This window comes from Rhododendron vialii, chromosome 2a (assembly GCF_030253575.1).
Source record: "Rhododendron vialii isolate Sample 1 chromosome 2a, ASM3025357v1".
Lineage (NCBI taxonomy): Eukaryota > Viridiplantae > Streptophyta > Magnoliopsida > Ericales > Ericaceae > Rhododendron > Rhododendron vialii.
The window spans coordinates 41682648-41706660 of NC_080558.1; the positions used below are offsets into that span (position 1 = coordinate 41682648).

The 24013-nt window shown below is 37.1% G+C and overlaps 3 protein-coding genes and 1 long non-coding RNA gene across 8 annotated transcripts; 2 read left to right on the plus strand and 2 right to left on the minus strand.

The window, feature by feature from the left end:
* The first annotated feature begins 924 nt into the window (after positions 1-924).
* LOC131317797 (dammarenediol II synthase-like) lies at positions 925-15199 on the plus strand. 2 transcript variants are annotated; one of them, XM_058347441.1, is made up of 18 exons: positions 926-1140; positions 1840-2028; positions 4393-4482; positions 5173-5370; positions 6206-6290; positions 6702-6868; positions 8521-8709; positions 9230-9343; positions 9448-9567; positions 9646-9768; positions 9862-9960; positions 10037-10096; positions 10305-10351; positions 10448-10591; positions 10722-10899; positions 12056-12136; positions 12911-12994; positions 14765-15199. In XM_058347441.1, the coding sequence occupies exons 1-18, from the start codon at positions 943-945 to the stop codon at positions 14885-14887; spliced, it is 2289 nt and encodes a 762-aa protein (XP_058203424.1). In that variant the 5' UTR covers positions 926-942; the 3' UTR covers positions 14888-15199. The 2 variants fall into 2 exon arrangements, with proteins under 2 accessions (XP_058203425.1, XP_058203424.1); XM_058347442.1 differs by lacking the exon at positions 4393-4482 and having other exon boundaries at positions 925-1140.
* LOC131317809 (uncharacterized) lies at positions 12186-15524 on the minus strand. Its single transcript, XR_009197412.1, has 2 exons — positions 15463-15524; positions 12186-12695 (listed from the first exon to the last, which is right to left on the minus strand). It is a non-coding gene; the product is annotated as an uncharacterized LOC131317809 (long non-coding RNA).
* A 31-nt stretch (positions 15525-15555) lies between these two features.
* Positions 15556-20592, minus strand: LOC131317804 (uncharacterized). 4 transcript variants are annotated; one of them, XR_009197409.1, is made up of 5 exons: positions 20355-20537; positions 16175-16957; positions 15967-16074; positions 15786-15886; positions 15556-15613 (listed from the first exon to the last, which is right to left on the minus strand). XR_009197409.1 is itself a non-coding variant. In XM_058347454.1 (3 exons), the coding sequence occupies exon 2, from the start codon at positions 19340-19342 to the stop codon at positions 18491-18493; it is 852 nt and encodes a 283-aa protein (XP_058203437.1). In that variant the 5' UTR covers positions 19343-19681; positions 20355-20592; the 3' UTR covers positions 16677-16957; positions 18399-18490. The 4 variants fall into 4 exon arrangements, 2 of the variants coding, with proteins under 2 accessions (XP_058203437.1, XP_058203436.1); XR_009197410.1 differs by lacking the exon at positions 20355-20537 and adding an exon at positions 17085-18172; XM_058347454.1 differs by lacking the exons at positions 15556-15613; positions 15786-15886; positions 15967-16074 and adding an exon at positions 18399-19681 and having other exon boundaries at positions 16677-16957; positions 20355-20592.
* Positions 20593-21858: 1266 nt separating this feature from the next.
* Positions 21859-23318, plus strand: LOC131317806 (uncharacterized). Its single transcript, XM_058347456.1, has 2 exons — positions 21859-21933; positions 22862-23318. The coding sequence occupies exon 2, from the start codon at positions 22870-22872 to the stop codon at positions 23176-23178; it is 309 nt and encodes a 102-aa protein (XP_058203439.1). The 5' UTR covers positions 21859-21933; positions 22862-22869; the 3' UTR covers positions 23179-23318.
* The last annotated feature ends 695 nt before the right edge of the window (positions 23319-24013 follow it).

The following is a 24013-nucleotide window of genomic DNA, read 5'->3' on the forward strand; positions in this document are numbered from 1 at the left end:
GAATTTGCGTAAATATTTGTGTAAGTGTTTGTGATTGTAGAATAATTGACGGCATGAGTCGTATGACCCCAACCCTTGAGGTATTGGCACACTTGCACCTAATAGTAATTTCCCTCCACAAGTATTTTTTATAGTTCAGTTATTAAAAGACAGAGCATTATGTTATCACTAGCGTTCGTGTCTGTTTGATGCACGGGATAAAAGAAAATCACATTTGTTTTTTCGGCTCCGTGAATCGAACGCGATGAACAGGCACAACGCTAGTTGATAAAAAAAAATTTTGATCCCGTATTCGATGCGTGCTAGTCTTGGTCTCATTTTATGCATTAAAAGACGTGTGTAAAATGAATTCAGAGCACCACGTGACGATACTCCAGAAGCATAGAATGAATTTTTCTCCAAGCCTTGGATGCTCAGGATTGGGCTCCGTAAGCTCCATAAACAACTGTTCACAAAAAGCTCTATTAAAAAGTTTTTCCCAAGGGAAAATGGTCTATAAATAAGTAGTAGAGTACTTGGGGTTTCTATATTTGGACTTCCACAGCAGCTTCCACAGTACCCAGCTAAAGTTATCCAGGCCTCTTGTAAGTAAAATTGGTCTGGTATTAAATTTACTTGGGGTTTCTATATTTTCACTAATTTTTTATTGCACAAAATCTATCTAAACAACAGGTACGATACACACTACTTCTTCTCTTTCCAAACATAGTGACAAGCAACATATATTGCATATACATACTGATAGAATGTATTTTTGTTTGCAATGTGAAAATACATGTGATTCGGACCTCGTTCGCTTAATATAAGTCCTGCGTCTGCCACTAATTCCCTTGCTGACATTATATATGGATATATGATTGTTTTTTACCAGTAATTTTGTTTCATGAAACCTCAACTACCAAGGGCGAGAGCCATTGAACTGAGAACTTCAAAAAAGAATAGATGTGGAAGCTAAAGGTTGCAGAAGGGCAAGGGCCATGGCTGTATAGCACCAACAACTTCCTTGGTAGACAAATTTGGGAGTTCGATCCTGATGCTGGAACATCGGAGGAGAGAGAAGCAGTTGAAAAAGCTCGAGATGACTATCAGAAAAATAGATCTCGGGTTCGTCCCTGCGGCGATGTTCTCATGCGGATGCAGGTAAACAAAATCTTAAGAAAAAATTTGCGCATGCAATATATTTGGACACAAATATGTATGGTTTTGTCCGATGCACGTTAGCACTACAAAATAATGATAGCTCCACGTGCTAGAGTATTTATCTGTGCGCATATCAAAATATTTTTTAGTATTGGCAAAATTGGGAAGTCAGTACTCCACTATATTGGGCCTGACTATTCAGAATATTCTACAAGAATTGTATGCAGTTTGTAATATTATTATTTCTCAACTTTTTTTTTAATTCCGGATGCGATTTTGTGTCATTTTAAAGCTCCAAAGATATTGTTTTCAAAAATAACTTTGAAATTTTAGTATATCGTATAAAAGAACTCATTGAGAACTTTTACAACAATGAAAAAAAAACAAAATTGAATATTATCTTTGAGAACGAATGTATTTTCTTTTGGGGTTCAAAAATGGCATGAAATTCGTGGAGGGAGAACAATTAATTATTAGACAGAGGGAGTATTTTGTCTTAAACTCAAGTGGTTTTACATAATTACTTTGAGAAAATTAGTAGTTTCTTTCTTTGAGATACAACAAATAATTAGATTGCGTGTTTTAGTTGAAGGTGTAGAAAATTCTTGAATTGTTTTCTCATCAGTTTGCATGTTTTGATGAAACCAACAGAATTGTTTTCTCATCAGTTTGCATGTTTTGATGAAACCAACAACGCAGCTTAAAAAGGAAAATAGCAACATCGATCTAAGAATACCACCAGTGAGACTAGGGGAGAACGAACAAGTCAACTATGAAGCTGTTACAACTGCTCTCAAAAAAGCCGTTCAATTGAATTGCGCAATTCAGTCGAAAGATGGACACTGGCCAGCTGAACATACTGGCCCGCACATTTACACCCCTCCCATGGTAAGTACTTCCTATGGTTGCAATCAGGAAGATCCTCAAGTCCCTTCGGAGGCACCTTCTAGTCTGGCTCGTTTGAAGGCCCTATCCGAGCCTACTTTGATGATCAAGACCATTCAATTTTGAGCTCTCATTGAGAACATAAACATGTCAAAAGTTATATTTATCAGATACTCCCTTTGTCCCACTTTAAATGCCTCCTATGGAAATTCTTGCATTTTCAAACTCCAAAAATATATATTTCTATAAGTAAAAAATTAAAAAAATAATATATAGAAATATATATTTTTGGAGTTCAAAAATGCACGAATTCCCGTAGGAGGCATTTAAAATTGGATGGAGGGAGTAATGTTTAAGAGTTTTCAAAACATACCTGTGTTGAAAAAGGGTTCTAATGCAATGTTTCAAACTTTATGGTTTTTGTTTTCCACATCATAAATGTGATTCGAGAAAATAATAGTAATTGATTTTCAATAAGTATGATTTGGGTGGATGATTTGCAAGCTTTAAAAAATGACTAAAGTACATAAACACCTCCTCAATTATAACTTTTTTCCATGGAGACCCCCTCACATTTAAAAGCGCTCATACAGACTCCCTCAACTGTTGAAAACGAAAAAAATGCTAACTCCATTAACGGAATGAAAGAAATGACTAAGATACCCTTTTTTTTATAAGGCAAAAGTACATTAACACCCCCTCAACTATCACTTTGTTCCACGGAAACCCCATAATATTTATATTATACCCTTATTCCATCAGTTCTAATCATTTTTTTCATTTTATATATACAATTTCTTTTTTCCTTACATCAATCATTTTAAAGAGAACTTTCTATATATAACCATAAAAAATAGCGTGAAAACTGTGTCGCAACGGCAGTAGGTGCCGTGGTGGTTCTTTTGCTTATAAGAAATGAGAAAGGAAGAAGACGAGGGAAAAGAGAGAGGTGTGGGAGAAGAGAAGTCGAGGAAAATGGTGGTAGCAATTGACGGCAGCTGCTACGTTACTTTTCCCATCTCTATTTTTTTAACTTTTCTTTAGAGAGAGAGAGAGAGAGAGAGAGAGAGAGAGAGAGAGAGAGAGAGTATGTATTGGAGGAGAGAGAGAAAAAAAGATCACCGGAACCAGTGGTTAGTCGGTTAAGGTATAGAGAGAGAATAGCTTAGATGGAGATGGAGAGATTACCTGTGATTGAGAGGGGGGAGGAGAATACAATCCTTTTAAATTTTAATCCAATCATTGATTTCAATGGCTAAGATGGAGTGTTTTTTTATAAAAAAAAAATTGTGTGGGTTAAACTGGCCCTTATATATATATATATATATATATATATATATATATATATATATATATATATATATATATATATATATATATGTGAACCAAAGTTTCAGATCTGTTTGCTGATTTTGGATTTTGATTAGAGGTTGTTTGTAGAGGGAAGAAAGATAAGGGTTAGAGGGAGTATATGTATGTAATGCAACAAGGGTATTTTTGTCTAATTTATGGATGAGGGGTTTCATCACAAACGGTTTAGAGATGGAACGGTGTTACTAGGGTAACAGAGATTAGTTGAGAGGGTCTGTATAGATGCTTTTAAATGTGAGGGGGTCTTCGTGAGAAAAAGTGATAGTTGAGGGGGTCTTCAATTATTAAAGCGACTCCGAGAAGAGCCCAAAACGAGTTGGACCGGACGGTCCAGACTCTAAAGTAGCATAAAAAAAATCTTCCATTTGTTTCAAAGACGTCTTATTTCTCTGACTGTATGATGCAGGATACATACAGTCGAAGAATTCATTCACGATTTTTTTTTAAAAAAATTGCATATTATTAGATTTAATCTATCATTGTAAAATAATTAGGAAATAAGGATAAAGATTATCACCTTGTTAAGTGGGGGTTCTAGTTTCCTTTTCAGTTAGAACTCTTTAATTTATTCAAACCTTTCATCATTCACCCAAAACTTTATTCGTCCAACACACTAGCCGACCCCAGCTTCACCCAATTAAATCTCGCCTACATACAATTCCTGATCCAGTCCCTAACTTCTATACCAAAACCTAGCCCTTTACATCAGCCCATAACCAGAACCACAATGCCCAGCCACACCAACTCAACTTGACTACGACTGCAGAAAGAGAGAAAAATCACCACTACTTTCCAAATACGATTTTTCCTGCCACACATTTTTGTGGGACACAATACCAAATGTATGGAGTATATGGAAATATATGGTGTCGAAAGGCGTTGGGACACTATGTGGCGGTGTGTGCGTCAAGATCACTGAACAAGACGCGATGCAGAAAAAATAGAACCTGTACAAACTCAATTTTGATCAAACAATCTATCTATTGGAATTTGCAGCTCATTAGCCTATACATTAGCGGAGCAATCAACACCGTCTTAACAGCAGAGCACAAGAAGGAGATGATTCGATACCTTTACAATCACCAGGTAGTAATCAACAACTCTTGCCTGCGAAATTTCAAAACAACAATGCTACATACGCACAATCGGACACGCATTTACAATCACCAGGTTGTAATCAACAACTCTTGCCTGCGAAATTTCAAAACAACAATGCTACCTACGCACAGTCGGACACGCACATATCTAAACACAAATGTGTCTGAAAGCGTCCGATGCATGTAAGTCCCACGACTCACAACCATCGAAGGGTTTAGACACAGGTGTTCAACAATTTGCACTTTTATCTTTCCGTCACATTTTTTTATTTCAAAGAGCAACTACACACACACGGGGGACGAACAGATCCTAATATAGATGTGTCCGGAACCGGCATCTTATGCACATGAGTAAATGTGGAGTTCACACACATCGAAGGATTTCGAATACATTTGGGTACGGATGAGTACATTTTTGGCTATTTTTGTAGAAATTTCATTTCAAAAACACTAATGCTACTTGCACAGACGTATCAGACACAAATGATTTTTGGGATCCATCTCAGGTCCCACAAAGATGATCAGAGCCGCTCATATGGTTCAAAATATTTTGTTTATGGTCCTTGTAAGTTCAATCAAATACCGGTAAGGGCCTTAACGAAACGCTGTGTCTGTGCAAGTAGCACAACTCTATATTTGTGATCTGTTGTCTAAATTCATGAATGTTTTTACCGTGCAGAATGATGATGGAGGGTGGGGATTCTGCGTAGGGGGTCATAGCACTATGATTGGCTCAGCACTTAGCTACATATCGTTGCGTTTGTTAGGAAAAGGTTCTTATGATGGAGAAAACAAGGAAATGGAAAGGGCTCGAAAATGGATACTTGATCATGGTGGTGCAACTGGGATACCCTCTTGGGGCAAAGTCTTTCTTTCGGTGAAGCTTACTAAACCTAGTTCTCTTAATAACTTTTCGCTAAAAGTTGATTTTGCAAAGTATATAGGAGTATATTACTGCTTGCCAGGTATGAGGAAGAGATAAAGTTGTGCGTATATACATATCGGCCATTTAACTCTATGAGAAGGATGGCAACATTTTATTTCAATCTATCAAGGGCGTACTTTTTTTGGGAACGCGTTAGAAATTCATTAATATCAAGGACGTACTTAAAGAATAGAGCAAATGATACTAACTTCTAAAGCAACAATGTAAGACTAGTCAATTTTTTTGGCTTTTTTTGTGAACCATGACAAACAAAACTGAAACAACGAACTTGATAGAGGATTTTGAAATAAAAATCAAGAAGCAGTCTGATTGAGCTTGGAATTTTCTCCCTTGTCTTTGGCTTTCTGTTGATCAAGAAGATTTGGAAATCAAAAGCAAGAGGCAGATTAGTGCCTGGATCAATAACAAAATCAAGCCATCAAATTGATTTCAAAGTACTTAGAAGAGAGTTTAGAGGTTCAGATATATACAGAAGAGGATAAAACGTGAAAGTGGGTTGCGGTTGATCAGGATGGGTAGTTTTTAATTTCTCATTTACGGCCTTCATATATTAGAGTAGATACCTGTACACAACTATCTTACGTTTCACATTAAATTCGTTTCTTATTAAATCTCAAAGCCTAGTCGTTTGGAACTCCACATCAAACAAGAATGCAGCCAATCGGATACCTGAGCGTTGGCACCATTATCTGCTTGTCTTTGTGACATTGTTTGAAAGAAGATGAACTGTCTAAACATTAAATCGTGTATACGTTCTGTTGTGCAGGTTCTTGGAGTGTATGAATGGTCAGGATGTAACCCATTGCCCCCTGAGTTTTGGCTTTTCCCTACGTTTTTTCCCTATCATCCAGGTGAATTAAAGATTGACTTATACTGGTAACTTAAAAGGCACTTTTGTGTCCAATAGAGTTCTTTGCAGAAGACTTAAATATGCATCTTTGCCTTGTTTCGGCATCTGTGCACTATGAGTAAGAAAAAGGCGTGAAATGCACTCGATCCTCTGAATTTTCAAGTGCCACCAGGAACGTTATTTGTCCTCTTGTGCGACACAACTCAAACTCAATTTTTGTTAACAAAAACAAAAATATCGAAGGATTTGAGGATGGAGATTTTAAGGATTGTGTGAATGATTTAATTGCGTCTGATTCTCCTAACAAACTCAACTTGTTTTTGTTTTTGCAATTCACCCAATTTATTTTAAACTCTAGAAGCTTTATTAATTGGTTTGGTCTGACTCTAATTTAATACTTTGTGTAATTCAGCAAAAATGTGGTGTTATGCTCGTGAAACTTACATGCCAATGTCATACTTGTATGGGAAAAAGTACGTGGGGCCGATCACGGAACTTGTCAAATCGTTGAGACAAGAAATTCACCAACAGCCACATGAGGAGATAAATTGGAATAAAGCACGCCATAGTTGTTGTAAGGTTGGTGCATGAATTCTAAAAGTATTTCAAGCGAGCTTTAATGAGAATTACATTTGAGTATATCTACTTGGAAACCATTTTGTGTTTTTTATTTTTGGGAACATGTTAGAAATGCATTGATAAAGATAAGGAAAATACAACTGTGCTGCCGCTGTAACAATAATTAAGACACGCCAGCGACGAGCGAAGGCCAACTAGAGCCAAAGGAACATAACACAGAGTACTGAACTGCAAAACACGAAATACAAAACAAACTATGCTATCGCCAGAAGATAACGGCCAACAAAAGGCCGAGAAATGCTGACGACAAGCGGAGGCCAACTTAAGGCCGAAAGAACAGAGCACAGTGTAATGTCGGGTTTAACCTAAGAACTAAGAAGCATGGACACTTACAAGAAGGTGACATGTCTGTGTCTGTGCTTGAAAAGTATCGAACACGAACACTCTTTTGACACATTTGATATTCGGACATGCATTCAATACAATTTTTTCCCTGTCCATAGTAAAAAAATTATGATCTCCAGTCGGACACATCCGACACTCTTTTTTGCGTTTCTGGCATTTATTTGGTGTCTATGACAGACTATCTATGACAAGGACATTAGTAATATGCAATCCACACTTCCAACAATGTGATCAACAAAACAATCAGAATATGACATACCACTATGGTACTCCCTCTATCGCAAATGGCTAGCCCCCTTACAAAAAGTGCAATTTGAATATAAAAAATACTCACTCCGTCCCCTTATTATAGTCCAGTATTCCATTTTTGGCTGTCCCTTAATAAGTGTCCATTTGGTAAAGTTAATGGGCAAAAGTTGGTACATTGTCTATTTTGTCCTTAAGTAGATTTCATTTTGAAAAGTTAGTGAGTAAAAAGTGTAATGATGATGGGTAAGTAAGGAAAGTGGAAGAAAAAGTTGATGTGAAAGGTATAATGATGATGTTTTTTTAATAAGTTGGAGTTACGAAGTAAGACATTTAAAAAGGGATGGAGGGAGTAACAAACTTTCATGCATAATTTTTGAATGTTTTTTACTCCACATTAAAAAACTCCGCAAGTACTTGGTGCAAAGAAATTTTAAAATTAGGCACGGAAATTCTTTAGTTATTAATCTCAAAATGGCACGAGTTTTCGTAGGGCACAAGCAATTTGGGACGGAGTAAAACAAGTGATCATTAAAAAAGTCATTATATGGCATCAAATGCTGTACAAATTCACTTAATGTGCGTACACAAATTCATTAAGAAGTTTTTACGAATTTCTAACCATGACCATGCCCTATTATTAGTCCTATATCAGTCCCACGTTAGAGTCCTATATTAGTCTAAATTCTTCATAACTTATTGTACCTTGTCTATTATTTTATTCGGAATTGGAACGCAAACTGATGGTCATACAAATACACATAAAACATGTTTGCATATGTAGTATTGAATGTATCCAAAAATGCTTCCCTATCATACATTTTAGAGAAAAAGCAAATCCGCATGTCAGTGTCGTGTCCCATATTTTATCCGCATGGCTGTTTGCATACGTAGTTTAAACAGCCATGTAGAAAATCAAAGTCTTCCCCTGTATTGGGTTCAATCGGCCGGAGAAACTATTTGAACAAGTTCAAGCTTAACAAAGATAAATTTCAATGCAGGAGGATGTCTATTACCCTCACACATTCATTCAAGATCTGCTTTGGGATGGTCTTCATTATGTGAGTGAGCCAATCATAAACCAGTGGCCGTTTTCAAAAATTAGAGAGAAAGCTCTTCGAAAAGTAATCAAGCACCTACGGCATGGAGCGGAAACTACCAGATACATTACTCTAGCATGCATACAAAAGGTGAGGAATACAAACAAGTGAATGAATTTTATTATTAGTTTTGTCTTGTTGATACTAAAAGCAGTTAGAAAAGATGTATTTAGCTACACTTTGACAGTAGATTTAAGGCATGATACCAAGTCCAGTTGCAATTCTATAGGCCAAGATGTGCATTAGTCTAGGTAGAATAAAAGGTACAACTCAGTGCATAAGGATTCTGCTGCTAATAAGTCGTGATAAACATTGTAGTTAAACATTCTTGCCACATTTTCTGTAGGAAGTCAAACTTTCTAAATGGAACCAACTTTTCAATGCTAGAGTTAACAACATTTGTAATGACTCCACGCGTTATGATTCTTAGTTGTCAAATTCACAAGGTATTTAAGCTTGTGCAATTCATCTTAACATATAAATGTAGATTTATCCCCTGAATCTATCTCCGTAAAGATGTGCTCTTGGTTGTGAATGTCTTCCAACATTTTACTAGGGAACCAAACTCTTTAGACTTTTTATCGGGAAATGGGTTTTTATTGCAACGCAGAGTTTACAAATTATGTGTTGGTGGGCGGAGGATCCCAATGGTGATGAGTTCAAGTATCACCTTGCTAGAGTTCCTGATTTCTTGTGGCTTGCAGAAGATGGAATGAAAATACAGGTCCGCATTACAAAATAATGATGTTGGTTGTGCTTGTTGGATTGTTAGTTTTATTTGTCAAACATGCACACTACTCATTTTCTGACTTGTGACTTGGATTGCAGAGTTTTGGTACTCAGTTATGGGATTGTACTCTTTTGACTCAGGCCATTATGGCAAGTAATCTTGTTGATGAATATGGAGATACTCTTAAAAGGGCGCATTTTTACATAAAGGAATCACAGGTATCTTTCTATGTATCAAGAGAAAATTAAAACTCTGCACAACTTCAACTTATTCATTCTCCATTACAAAATATGCAGATCAAAGAAAACCTTCCTGGGAATTTCAAGAAAATGTATCGTCACATTACTAAAGGAGGATGGACTTTATCTGATCAAGATCAAGGTTGGGTTATCTCAGACGGCACATCTGAAGCACTGAAGGTAATTTTAATCATATGCTCCACGACACTATAACAAGAAAGATTACTTGAAATTCAAAAGCGTGATTTTTCTAATCAATTGACCGTTCTACAGTGTCTATTACTACTTTCGCAAATGCCGACAGATGTTGCAGGAGAAAAAGTGGATGTTGAGCGACTATACGAGGCGGTGGACATCCTCTTGTACTTACAGGTATGAAAAGTATTGTATCTCAATAGTTTTCAGACGTTTTGACAAGAATCGTGACTCTTTATGTCATTTAATTCAGAGTCCTGAAAGTGGTGGTTTTGCTATTTGGGAACCAGCAGTTCCACAACTATATTTAGAAGTAAGTTGTCCTCTTGTTCTAAATTCCTAAAGCATTGTATATACATGTAAAACGGTAAGCAGTTATACATTACTTTGTTTTCTTTTCTCTTGGCAACTCCAAATTACAAAAGGTTACTCAAACAAGACCTTGTTTGGAGTTTAATGGAATGTTGCGCTTTTGAAGCTTATTCGCTGACTTGGTCTCTCATTTTCCCCTTTCTATTCAGGTGTTGAATCCTTCAGAACTTTTTGCAGACATTACAGTTGAGCGAGAGTATGCTCTTGTGCTACTTCTTTCCTTGTATTAGCTCTGGAGAATTTTCCATAGCTTACAACAGTTATTGATAGTGGCTATAATATTGGGATCTAGGCATGTCGAGAACACTGCATCCATAATTGAAGCTTTACTATCGTTCAAATGCTTATACCCAAAGTATCGAGAGAAGGAAATATATACTTCTGTGGAAGGAGCAATGCGTTTCCTCGAAAAGAGACAACAACCCAACGGTTCTTGGTAGGTTCATTTTCTTTTGAACTAACTTGAGCGTGCGGGAAATGGATACATGATTTGGGTTTTTCCCAAAGAGATGCTAAAATGCATACAAGTTGTGACCTAATTGAAAGCTGGTTTTAAACATTGACAGGTATGGCTACTGGGGAATTTGCTTCACCTATGGTACATATTCCGCGCTAGGAGGGTTGACTGCTGCTGGGAGTACATATGACAATAGTCAATCAGTTCGTAGAGGTGTTCATTTTTTGCTTTCAACACAAAATGAGGAAGGTGGTTGGGGGGAAAGCAAGGAATCATGCCAATTTATGGTAACTGACCTCTTCTATCATAAGTTACTACCAAGGTTTTCAATAACATATTGTCTCGGCCGGAATGCACCAATTTGATGCAATTGGTACTTTGACTGTGGTACCGGCCGTAACATATCGGTTATTTAAAATACTAGCCGATATTGGTAATATCCACATTTTTTAATTTTTATTTTCTAGGAGCTAATTCCCTGCAGTGAAGTACTGTTGTACTGATATATTTTGAAAACAATTAATTCATTCTTTGGTACTCAAGAACTTACAATTTCAGTTTCTCTTGATATATGATCTTCGTAATCGCTGTATTATTGTTTTTTAGTACTCCCTCTGTCCCTAAATAAGTGTCCGGTGTGCAAACTTAGGCCTTACAAAAGATGCATGTTTTTCGTTAAAAATTTAAATTTTTTTTCACGATCTAATAAAACTCATTGCTATCTATTCATTTGTGAAAAAAATTTAATTTTTTTAACAAAACAAATGCATCTTCTTAAAGGCTTAGGTTTGCACGCCGGACACTTATTTAGGGACAGAGGGAGTATATATTTTCACATCAATCGGATATTTCAAAATTTTAAAACATACTCCCTCCGTCCCTAAATAAATGTCCGGTGCGCAAATCTAGGCCGTTAAATTGATGCATTCTTTTCATTCAAAAGATTGAAAAAAAATAGGAAAAAAATACCTTGGCCGACGGAGAGAGTATATACATATGTTGTATTTGCAACAATCAAGGATATAAAAAACGAAATTCGTAATTACGTACTGATACGAACCCTACCAATAATAAAACCAATACCAAATCCAGTAGGATATGTAGAACCTTGGTGTCACACAAGGTTGGCTCTGATGTAAAAGTAAAACCAAGCAGGAGAAATAATTGCTTAGTAAAATAAGAAATAAAGCTTTCTAAGCCGCATTTGGCCGAAGCAATTTTTCAGATTTTCCTTGTGTTTCTCTTTCTTTCTTTTTTTAATTGTGCGTCAAACTTTGTTGGATTTTTTGTCTCAACGAGAGAATAAAATAACAAAATTATGACTATAAGCTTAAAAAAAATCACTACAAAGAAATCCAAAACAATCAGATTACTTTGAATAGTTTTGTATCGCTACTATCTAACTACTTGGTTTCTATTTGATTATGTGATTCTTGAAAACAGAAATACAAACCGCTTGAAGGAAATCGAACGAATCTTGTACAAACATCATGGGCTATGTTGGGTCTTATTTCTGCTGGACAGGTGAGTGTTTACTTATTGCGATGAATTATTAGTTCCTTTTTGCATTCAAATTTTAGAATATAGTGCACAAATAGCCTTCTCAAGAAACAAAAAAAAAAAATTTCCATGGTAAATGGAGATTGCTTTGCGAAGAGTTAAAACATAGAACGTATATTGTGTTTGTGGATCCAAAAAATAGCCCCAAAACTTTTTTGGTTTAGAAACGCTCATGATACAAAGCTCTCGGAAGAACTCCCCTTGAAAACCAGCTTGCAAGGAAAGGGTACCCAGGAGCTTATAAAGTACACAGCCAAGCTCAAACTTGGCCGATGTAGAACATTAATTAAAATCATAACATACTAGCACACTCTGGGGTCTACGTCCACGAAGCCCCACTTTGTAGACATTGACTCGACCTCCCATTGTATCCCTTCTCTTTCGCCATCTCCGTACCTATCAGTTCTCCATCTTAATCCAGCCTATAGGTCATCCTATTTGCAGCTCGAATCGCGTTGTGGTGGTTAGCTCTAGAATCTTCGATAGGACTTATCCTTGAAAATTGGGGAAGGATGCCCAAGAACTTATATAAACAAGGCCAAGAACTAAGTCGATGCGGGATATTTGGATCGTAACAGCACATGCGTGGTGAATATTTATTTACAAAATAACTTGGTTTACAATTCAAACGAGATATATTCTTTGTAGTAGATAGACATATATAAGTGCACATAATTATTACTTGTTCATCAAATACACTATTCAGAAACTCATTAGTTTTGACTTTTCTACTACTAGGCCGATAGAGATCCCACCCCATTGCATAAAGCAGCCAAAGTGCTAATTAATGCACAGATGGAAGACGGTGATTTTCCGCAACAGGTAATCATAAACAATATAAGAACTCTCATCTTTCATTTTATAAAATTTGGTAGTTGATCATATCTGTAAGTTTTAATGTTGAAGTTTCTTCTTCTTGATATCTTTCCTTGTCCTAGGTATCTAACTAGTAAGTCCTATTAGATTCTCATTCCAATATTACGCAGAGTTAAAATTCTGCTCGTCGGCAGTTTCCGTTGCGGAATTTTTGTCACCAATATTGTGGGCCCCACCATGCAGTTATTGTTGTGATATCAACTGTTAGTCTTATAGAGCCCATAGAGTAGTATATCCACGCAATATATATATATATATATATATATATATATATATATATATATATATATATCGGGGCGGTTCCAGGGACACCCAAAAAAACACCTCATAGTTTCCGATCAAATTTTGATGATCTGAGCCGCTTAATATGATCAGAACGTGATTTTAAGGGTACCCGTGATAAATCAGCAAAAAAAATGACCGGGAAGGGCTTGATCCGAACAGTTTTTTATTGAACGGTTCAAATAAAAACTGCTCAAATCAAACCTTTCCCGGTCATTTTTTTTGCTAATTTCTCGCGAGCACGCTTAAAATCACATTATGCACACATTGAACGCTTCGAATCATAAAAAATTGATCGAGAACTATGAGATTGAGATTATGGGTGTTTTGTTTAGGGTGTCCCTTGAACCGTTCCGTATATATATATATATATATATATATATATATATATATATATATATATATATATATACACATGGGGCGGTTCCGGAGACACCCAAAAAAACACCTCATAGTTCCCGATCAAATTTTGATGATCCGAGCCGCTCAATACGATCAGAACGTAATTTTAAGGGTACCCACAAGAAATCAGCAAAAAAAATGATCGGGAAGGGCTTGATCCGAACAGTTTCAAACAGTTTTTTATTGAACGGTTCAAATAAAACTGCTCAAATCAAGCCTTTCCCGATCATTTTTTTTTGTTAATTTCTTGCGAGCTCCCTTAAAATCACATTCTGCACACATTGAACGGTTCGGATCATAAAAATTTGATCGGGAACTATGAATTTGAGATTTGGTGTGTTTTTTTAGGTGTTTTTTTGGGTGTCCCTTAAACCTTGCCGATATATATATATATCAACTTGATTGGACATCGATAGGTATATATTAAAAACATAATTTTTATTTATAAAATGGAAAGTCTGATTCTATCAATAATTTTACAGTTAAACTGTTCACGATTTGTCCATTTTATAAATCATTTTTATTTTTGACATACCTATCAAATCAATGTCTGATCAAAGATAATTTTTTGCATGGGTATATTACCCTACGAGTTTTACAATATAAACGGTTTAGATTACTAAAATAGCTATACGGTGGGCCCACAATGGCGGTGGCAAAAAACCTACAATTTCTACCGCCGGCAAAAAGAATTTGAACCTACCTAGTTCTACGTAACACTTTTCCAAAAATAATAGTCTTTAAAAAAATAAAAAGAAAAACTATCGTTTCCCTTTGTGTTCATTATTGATCAAACAATGTTATCTCATGAAGATAAAATTCTTGTTTTGGTGTACTGTATGAAATATTAATTTTTTCTAAAAACTCCAAAAATAAATTTTGTTTTGGTGTCTGAAAACTTTGTTTTTTCCAACAAAATTTAGAAAACCTTTTTAGGAAGATATCTGGCAAATAGTTTTCAATGTTTTTTCTAGAATGAGAATTGCTATAATACCATTCTTCTCGTAACCTTCAAGCTATGTATCATCACAGGAATTAACTGGAGTCTCTTTGAGGAATTGCATGCTACATTTTGCTCAGTACAAAAATGTGTTCCCCACATGGGCACTGGCAAAATACCGCAAACATGTTTGTTCTTCTATCCCAAAAGCCTAATCATGAACGTGGTATGCGTACAGTCCAACTGTACACAACACATTGTGTATGTATTAATCTAAATAACCAGCATTGAACCTGTACGTCGACTAGCGGTCAAATGCCATGCAAATAATGTGAGTTTGGATGCATTTACAATTTTCGTTGTTGCATTGAAGCATAAACAATGCACGCTTTGTGTATCCGAGTTGTGTGCAAGTTCTATGTAATGTCTGCAATTCGTCTATTTCAATCTAGCTTGAAAACCTTTCAATAGTTTACGTCGCAGCAACTCTTCTCCACTTAAATGAAACTTGCCCGGTATTTACTCTATAGTTTTCTTTGCACTCTTAAAACAAGTTCCTTAAATAGTTATTTATAGCCATATTTGCGACCAAACTAAACTCTCTCCAACATCTTAAACATCATCCGAGCCAAAAATGAGAGACGACTAGAAAACAGGGGAAACGAATGATGAGCTTAATGATTGCTTAACGAGTAGAAAAAAATTAGTTACCAATTGCATAAACAGACCAGACATTAAGAACTTCAGGCATGGTCTGAGAAATAAAACTAACCGAAAAACCCATAAATACCTGAAAAATAGTGCATGGAAGATCGCTCTAGCCCATGATTGCAGACAAAAAGAGCTCACTCAATTGGGCGCCACTTCCGCGCCACTTCAAAAGAAACGGGATCCTTCCCAGCCAAAAAGCTGCTCTGTTTCTTTACATTGCATGCCTCCCACTGTTGCATCCAAAAACCCAAAGAATAACAGTAAATTAGGAATGCCTTCGCCACTGTTGCATCCAAAAACCCAAAAAATCAGTACACTGTTGAGAAAATATCATTTTTCCCCCCTTAATAGAGGGCAGAAGAACTTTGAACCAACCATGACCAAAACAGATCAAGAGTCTACCTGATTGCACTTGTGGGAACTACACTGAAAAATTACCCCATTTCTTTGTTCTTGTAATACAATTCACTGTTCAATCCTTGTTCCTTGAACTGAGTGATAACCTGAAATAACCAGGAATACAATCTTGGTGAGGTCTACAATACATAGAAATCAAACCGAAAGAAAGGGTGAGCTATGTGACCTCAGTTAGCCTCCTTTTAAATTCAAGTTGGACATCCTTGGATTGCTGCTTCATTGTCCTAACAATTGGTGCATTCCAGCAAGCTTTCCACCCATATAGTCAGTCCACCTGCAAGTTGTGGAATCAAAGAAGCAAATAAACATAACGGGTAATAAAGTCCAACCAAGGCATTATGAACGCCAAGGAAACAATGCAGTGTAATCTCAACCTTATTCAATGCGACAATAAATTCTGTATTCCTCATTTTCAGAAGATTGAGTGATCCAATAGTCTATGTTTACAGGCCATGCATTATGTCGATGACCATAATTGCAATGTCACATAAACCTGAACCCCTAGACCTAAATTAGTGAACGCTTTGTGTCCAGGAGTATCAATAACTAAAAGACCTGGGACGTTCAGCTTTGCATCAGCTTTCAGTTCCTTTGTTCTCTCCCGTATGTTCTCAGATGGAAAATATGTGCACCAATTTGTTGAGTAATCCCTCCAGCTTCACCTTCCTGAACATTAGTGCCTCCAATACAATCAAGGAGCTTGGTTTTTCCAGTATCAACATGGCCCATGATGCAGCAAATTGGGGATCGCATGGTAGCTTCACTCTGGTCAGGGTGAGCATCTGAATTTTGTGCTTCTTTCTTGCCTTTCGGTTCTTTCCCCACAAATGTTATTGCTGGTACATTGTCCCCCTCTTCTTTTTCTTCTTCTTCTGCACCCTCATCTTTCTCATGTGAATTCTTAGAAGCTACCTTCTTCCCCTTCTTCTTTGCACTAACTGGCCCCACTTTCTCATCTTGAACCTGCTGTTCCTCTGACAATTCTGTCCCTATCGTGTATTCATCCTCATCAATTACCACCAACCTCTTCCTCAATTTTCCCCCACCACCCTGATTATTGTCTTCACGTGCTATAGGCTTCTTTCGCCCCGTTGAGATTTTGTGATTTCAACAGATAATTACAGTTTGAAGAACACCAGAAAATGAGCTCCAAAACCCTGATATCAGCACCAAATACCAAAATCACTATACAAACAACTAAACCAACACTTTTGAGCGTGGAAATATGTATGAACCTCTACGAACTAACAAATGACAGTAGATTCATCTCTCTAATGTAATAACCCAATCAAATCAAACCACATCAAAGCTTAAATACAAAAAGAGAGAGCTCACACCTGCTGAAACAACACATACATCAAAACAAATACAAAGAAAGAGCTAACCTAGAAGATCAGGAGATGAGGTGATTGGACTTGTGTTGTGGCAAATATGCTGTATGCATGCACACAGACAGCTAGTCATGTATATAGATGTATGTTTAGGCAAGGTCGACCCCTAGATTTAGGGGCCTAAGAAAATTCGCTAATAGGGCCCTTCAATTTTCAAGAACTAAAATTCAAAAAGATACAAACCAAATCAACAAGCACAAGAACTAAAAAATGACCTCTTTTCCCTTGTCAGCTTAACTAAAAGGAAATACTAGAACAATTTCCATCAATGGGACATACAATATCTGGGATTTTTTTTTCTTAAAAATTCTATTAGACATTACAGTTTTGACGTATGGATATGTACTCAGGGGTGGATCCAATGTAGGCACAGGAGGGTCACGTGACCCTGACCCTCCTGAAATTATCGGGATTTTTTTTTTGTGTGAATTGAAACCGGAAGTAATATATATTAAACTACCCAAAAATAGAGAATGATTGACGTCTTGTTCAAGTGGTAAGGTCTTCGGTTTTCTACTGAGTGGTCGCGAGTTCGAAACTTGCGACCACCGGCCTTCAAGTATTTTTTCTAACTGGCTTACGCATTTGGGGAAAAAATTCTTCAAAACTTCCAACTAACAAGAGTTGAACCATGTTCATCCTAGAGTTACATAGTTGTAGTAACACAAAGCCAACCCATACAATTCTACCAATTACACAAACAAAAATGTAATAAATGATCTAGTGAAAATGCAGAGACACTAGTACTGCAGTACATTCATTTTTTACTCTCATTATATTTTCTTGAACGCATGTTCTCTTTATATTGGATTGTGAGTATTTTTATTAAGTTTATGCTCGAAAGGTGACCCCTCTGTCCGAAATTTCTAGATCCGCCACTGTATGTACTAGCTAGCAATGTGCACATCTAAAGGCGCTTCCTAACGTAATTTAGACTAAATGCACGGTCCCAAAGACTTTGGTATTTATTACAACTTCAAGTGCCCTTAGCAAGGTGTTGGAACAAAACAATATGAAAAATAATTGAAGTCATATGACCTGTGACTTCATGTGTTTAACTTGTCTTTTAGATTTCAGCCCTCCACTCCAAATTACTCAACAAGTTATAATTATAACTTCTTAAATATAACTAGAGCAGTAAACAAAAATACAAGCCAGCAGCCAAACGTTCAAACATTACAACCGCAAAACCAAAAAATCTTAGAACCTGAAATGATTTCTCTTCAACTTGCCCTGCTTTTCCTGCCTTTTCATATTCCTATTCTTCTCATACTCAGCAACCATGTCACTGAAGTCTTCTCACTGACTATGCAGCTTCTCCTCCTCCTCCCTCACTTCCTCATACTTTGCGGGCAAAGCGTCATCCATTACTTCCAACTCTTCTGGTTGTAATTTGACATCAACCCCATCTGATTTCCGACACTTCAGCAAATAATCAACCCCTTTGCCAGCAGTCTTGTCTGGAGTGCCAGAGCCGCCAATGACGTATACATGAGGTGTTCCAAGTAAGGTCCCCTGAGCAATCCTTTCTTCCTTTTTCTCAAGTTCTCGATAAAGATACCTATCTGGCTCTGCTCTTGGCCTCTTGCGAAGATCAATAACATCCAGTGTCTCAACGGCAACAGATTGAATGTTGACCTCTGACTCCTCTCCCCCGGTCTGTTCCTCTTCCTCGGTAAGCTCCTCCTCTTCTTTTTCTTCTTCTTCTTCTTCTTCTTCCTCCAAATCACCCCAATGCTTGGTGTTGCCAATTAATTCTTCCTCCTGGTTGTACTGTTGTTGAACCCCAAAGACATCCCCGTATTCACTAACAGGTTTGCCCCAACCTCCGGGATGATAACCATAACTAGCTCCAGGAGGAATAGGAGCATTCGCCCCAGGAATTTTCAAGTTTGGATAAGAAGGTGCTGGACCATGTCTCTGCATACTGATGAGCCACAGGGGAGGAGCACCGCCTCGTGTCATACCAATTGCTTCTTTCAGAAGCTGCGATAGCTGCATCCCAGGCTTCATCTTTCTCGTTAGCTCGACCTCAAACTCTTTTCCTTCGTAATAGATATTGCCGTGTGCTGTCAGATTTGGCTTCGTTTGGTACTTGAAAAATGCATCATGGAGAACCCAAAAATCGATATCAGTTCTCCTCATCATCATCTTCTCACGTTGCTTCTGTTTAAGCTTCTCTTGTTTCTGAATGTAGCCCTCCCTGATTTTGTCAATCTGCGTAGAAGCAATAAAATTACGAAGTTGAAAAGGCTGTTTCTCAATACCACGCTTCCCCTGCAAGTACTTTCTCTTCTGGCTCCAATGTCATGGTGTACTCGTACAGAGTTCCGATACGATTTGAGAAACACCAATAACTTAGGCTCGTCTGAAGTCACATCTCAAACCTCTACCAAATTAGGCCGCGAACAAATTTTCTTCAGATCAGATACTTTCATTCGGCCATCAACCCTTTTCTTCTTATTATATTATCATGTGAGAGGCCGCCGCCTTTTCAAATAGGAGGGCCATGGGCACAAAAGAGGGATTACTCTCCGAAACAGGTAAGAGACTAATATAAGGCAAAAAAAAAATATTGACTTTTGAAAGTTTTGTGTATATTAATCGGTGAAAACGAGAGGTTAACAGAAAAGGGCGCCGCTATTCGCAGCCATTTATTTTCTCCCGTAGCCCATTACATTTTCGGTAAATGGTTGTTGAAAATCATAAATAACATTTCGGTAAATTGCTATTGAAAACAAGATTATATTTTGGTAACTACATGTCGAAAATATGTTCAACTTTCGGTAAACAACTGCCGAACATACATTTTCGGTAAATAGCTGTTGAAAAAAATATTATATTTCGGTAATTGGATGCTGAAAATATATCTCAATTTCGGTAACTAACTGTCGAGTATAATTGAAAATTATAATTGAAAATTTTTAACGGGCTATGGGAGAAAATAGAGGACTGCGAATAGCAGCGCCTACGGGTTGGCAACTGGGAGCAAAAACTATAAATTACTCGTATATCGAGTAGAGTTCCCAAATAAAAAATAATAATAATCGACATTCTCAGGGTAGGGGAGACCCAAAATCCTTGCATGTGAAAGACAATCAACACAAAATTGATCCAAAAGACAAGTTAAACACATGAAACGAGAGTGAGAGTGACATCGTACCAGAGATTTGGATGATAGAGAGAGAGAGAGAGAGAGAGAGAGAGAGAGAGAGAGAGGCGCCCTGGGGTTGTGTGGGAAACGATTGGGAGTAGAGGGGTTTCTAGGGTTTTACTTTAGGAAGAATGCAGTCAGCGAGGATTGAAGAGAGTAGAGAGACGAGGAACCCGATTGAGTTTTGGAAAGAGGTTTCGGTTTCCTTAGGTAGTATTGATGATTACGAATATGAAAGATTACGAATATGAAAACCCCCAACGAGTACTGACTCTCCAAATGGAGATAGGTTGGAGTTTCGAAGAGGTTGATCATGAGAGATTTCAGTTTCCTTAATATTGATGATTATATGGTTGACATTCATTTTATCCGAGTTCCTTTTTTCTAAGAATCATCTTAACTTAATAAAATAAAGATCTTTCTTTCCCGATAGAATTTCGATGATTCAAGCCGCTCAATGTGTTCAGAACGTGATTTTAAGGGTACCCGCGAGAAATCAGCAAAAAAAAATGCCCGGAAAGGCTTCATCCGAGCAGTTTTTGTTTGTTTTTTATTGAACAGTTCAAATAAAAACTGCTCGGATGAAGCCCTTTCCGGTCTTTTTTTTTTTACTGATTCCTCGTTTTTACTCTTAAAATCACGTTTTGAACACATTGAGCGGCTCGGATCATCGAAATTCGAACGAAAAATTAGAGGAATGAAGAGGTAGTTAAAATAAGGATCTCCTTATTTGAAAATGACTATATTTTATCCATTCATAATTGTATCTATGGCTACACTTTTATCACATGAACCCGGCCATTTTCCACCCCGAAGCCCACTATTTTGGCTCGCCAAAACAAGAATTAAGTCTGATCCTAACAAGTCAAAACACAACGGAAAGAAGAAAAAAAAAACTTGCTCCCTCCATTTCAAAATGAGAGTATACTTTTACTTTTTTTTTTGTTATTTTTATCTTGTTTATTATCTTTTAATTTATAATATCTTTTATAATTTTAAAAATTTTATATGATAAAATTAATTGAGATCTATCAAACAAAATTTATATTGGATATTTTTGGTATTATAGATTGAAAGATATAAACAATTTTTTGAAGTGTCTGGTATATTAACATACGGTCCAGCTCCTACACGGACCACCGCAATTTAACATAAAATGCGGACCTCTTTCGTAGCCGTTGGATTAGATCCAACGGCCAAGATCTAAAACGCCAAATTCGCGGGTCAAAGTCACTCAAATAGCTTCGGGTATCTGAAAACGGGTCTTATATGGAAACGGGTCATAACAAAATGGGGGTTTCCGTGGCCTTTCCTTCATTCCACAGTTCACACGTAGAGAGAGAAAGGGAGGCGATTCAGAGAACACGAACGAAGAACGAAGAAGAACAGGAGATCGAAAACAGTTCCTCCCTCCCTCTCTCTCTTCTCGAACTCTCTCTCTTCTCCAACCCTCTCATGAAATCTGTCTTTCTATTCTATTCTATATGCGTTAACGCGTTAGGGTTTTTTTCGCGCAGCTCTTCAGTTCAAAGACGACAAACCAGACTCAACTAGACTCAAATTCACGAAGAAGAACCGAAGATCGAAGGTATCTCTCTCTCTCTCTCTCTCTCTCTCTCTCTCTCTCTCTCTCTCTCGTTCAGATTGAAGTTAGGGGTTTGAACCAGTTAGGGGTTTAGGGTTAGAACCAATCGGCCTTGTCTCTCCATTTTTTTAAATTTCGGTTTCAAAATTTACAACCCACCAACAGTGGATTTACTACTATGTTCTTGAAAAAAAAAATGTTTCAAGAAATTGATGATTTGTTGAAGAAAAAATGTATGGGTTTTTTTTTTTTTGTACGGCATTTTTTTTTTTACGAGGTTTAGGGTTCGAACCAATGAGTTGTTGAAAAAAAAGCAGACTTTTTTTCGTTTACCATTGTTGTTGGATTAGAAATCTTTATTATTCCACTTCTTTTTTTTGCTAAGCAATCTTTATGGGTGTTCTTTTAGTCAGTTCAAATTGAGAGGGTTAGGGAGTCAAACTTTGGCAAAGGCAATGATTGATTGTTTCATCCTCGTTATGGGTGTTCTTTTAGTTAGTTATTCCTCCTTGTTATGGGCTATTTTCACCCCTGTTGTAGATCCTGTTTGATTGATAGTTCAGCTATGCCATCCATTCACCTATTATGTACTTTCTTTCTTGGATAAACTATGCACCAAAGAAAACAGATTTTGGAAGTGGATCAATTTGTGCCTAAGCCTAGTCCATTAACAGTACATAGCAATTGGATGAATATAGGGAAGATTGGCTCTCAATTAATGTTACTCTGCAGCCAAATTTGAAGTCAATAAACCTTGTTGATTCTTTCTCGTACGTGAGTGGAAAGGAACCAGTTCTACGTATAATGTGTGGTTCAGATGAACCACCCCGAATATCCAGTTCTTTTGTGCACCATTCAACATATTGATGAGTGACATTTTGTTGATTATATGTCATTAGTCCTCTTCATTCTGTGTATGATATCTCAACAGGCTGGAAAATGGGGAAATGGTATGTTGTGTTCGTTGGTCGGGTTCCCGGGGTTTATGACTCCTGGGCGGAAGCTCACGGTCAGATTACCGGCTTTAAGCACAATTCCTTTAAAGGTTATGAGACTGAAGCAGAGGCACGAAAAGCTTATTCAACTTATTTGAAGAAGTGTGATGGTTCGTCTAGCAAGGAGTCCGACGGTTCCCATGACCAACAACCACTTGCACATCAATTGAAAATAGCACTTGAGCAGAGAGATAAGCTTCAAAAGGAGCTGGATGATCTCCGAGAAAAACTTGGTTCTTTAGCTTTAGGATGATGGACCTTCTAACCTTATAACATTGACTCTGTTTTTGTTAGTTTGTAACCTTGTTTGGTGGTCTTGTACCACACATTATGCTGTAACTTAGTTTGTTGGTACATGTAACTATGTAAGTTGTAACTGTTCTGGACACCTTCGCACTGGAAGTTACCATTTGGTATGAGAAGTTTGTCACTATGGTTCTATTTAAAATGGTGTATATTGCAGTGGGTGGAACCATAGACAGAAGCCAGGATATTGCAGATTTCTGTTATGTAATTTCTAGATTTTGACTTTTTATTCTAGGATTACTGGCAATAGACTTCCCTTTTTCATTTTTTAGTATTCAACTTCGTTTATTTGATTTTCAAGGCTTTGACTTGTGATTTCTCGATTTTTAGCTTTTTACTTTTTCTGATGCGCTGTGGGAATTAAAGCACTTGTTGGGGATTGGAAGGAACTTACATGTGTTTGGATTAAGAGTGTGTGTGGGTTCTATTGAGTTGTAAAGTTCACTTTTTTGCTGCTGTGTCTATTGATTCACACAGGCTTTTATTCCCTGATTGATTTCTTGTATCTAAAGTTCTTCAAAAATGGCTTTTGGGTATTGGTCTCTCCTATTTTCTTCCGTTTTGTCTCTAATTATCCAAATAGGTGACTTAGTAGCAGATCTTTTGTTTCTTCTCTATGTATTTGCATCCTAGCATAACTGGAAAGTTGGGGACCGAATCAAGCTAGTCATAACCAGCCCTATACAAAGTAACAAGATCCCATATTTCCTTCACAGCTTCAGCAAAGTAATTGACTGTGTTCCCTTGGCATCGAACTAACATTTTAGCATGCAACATACTAA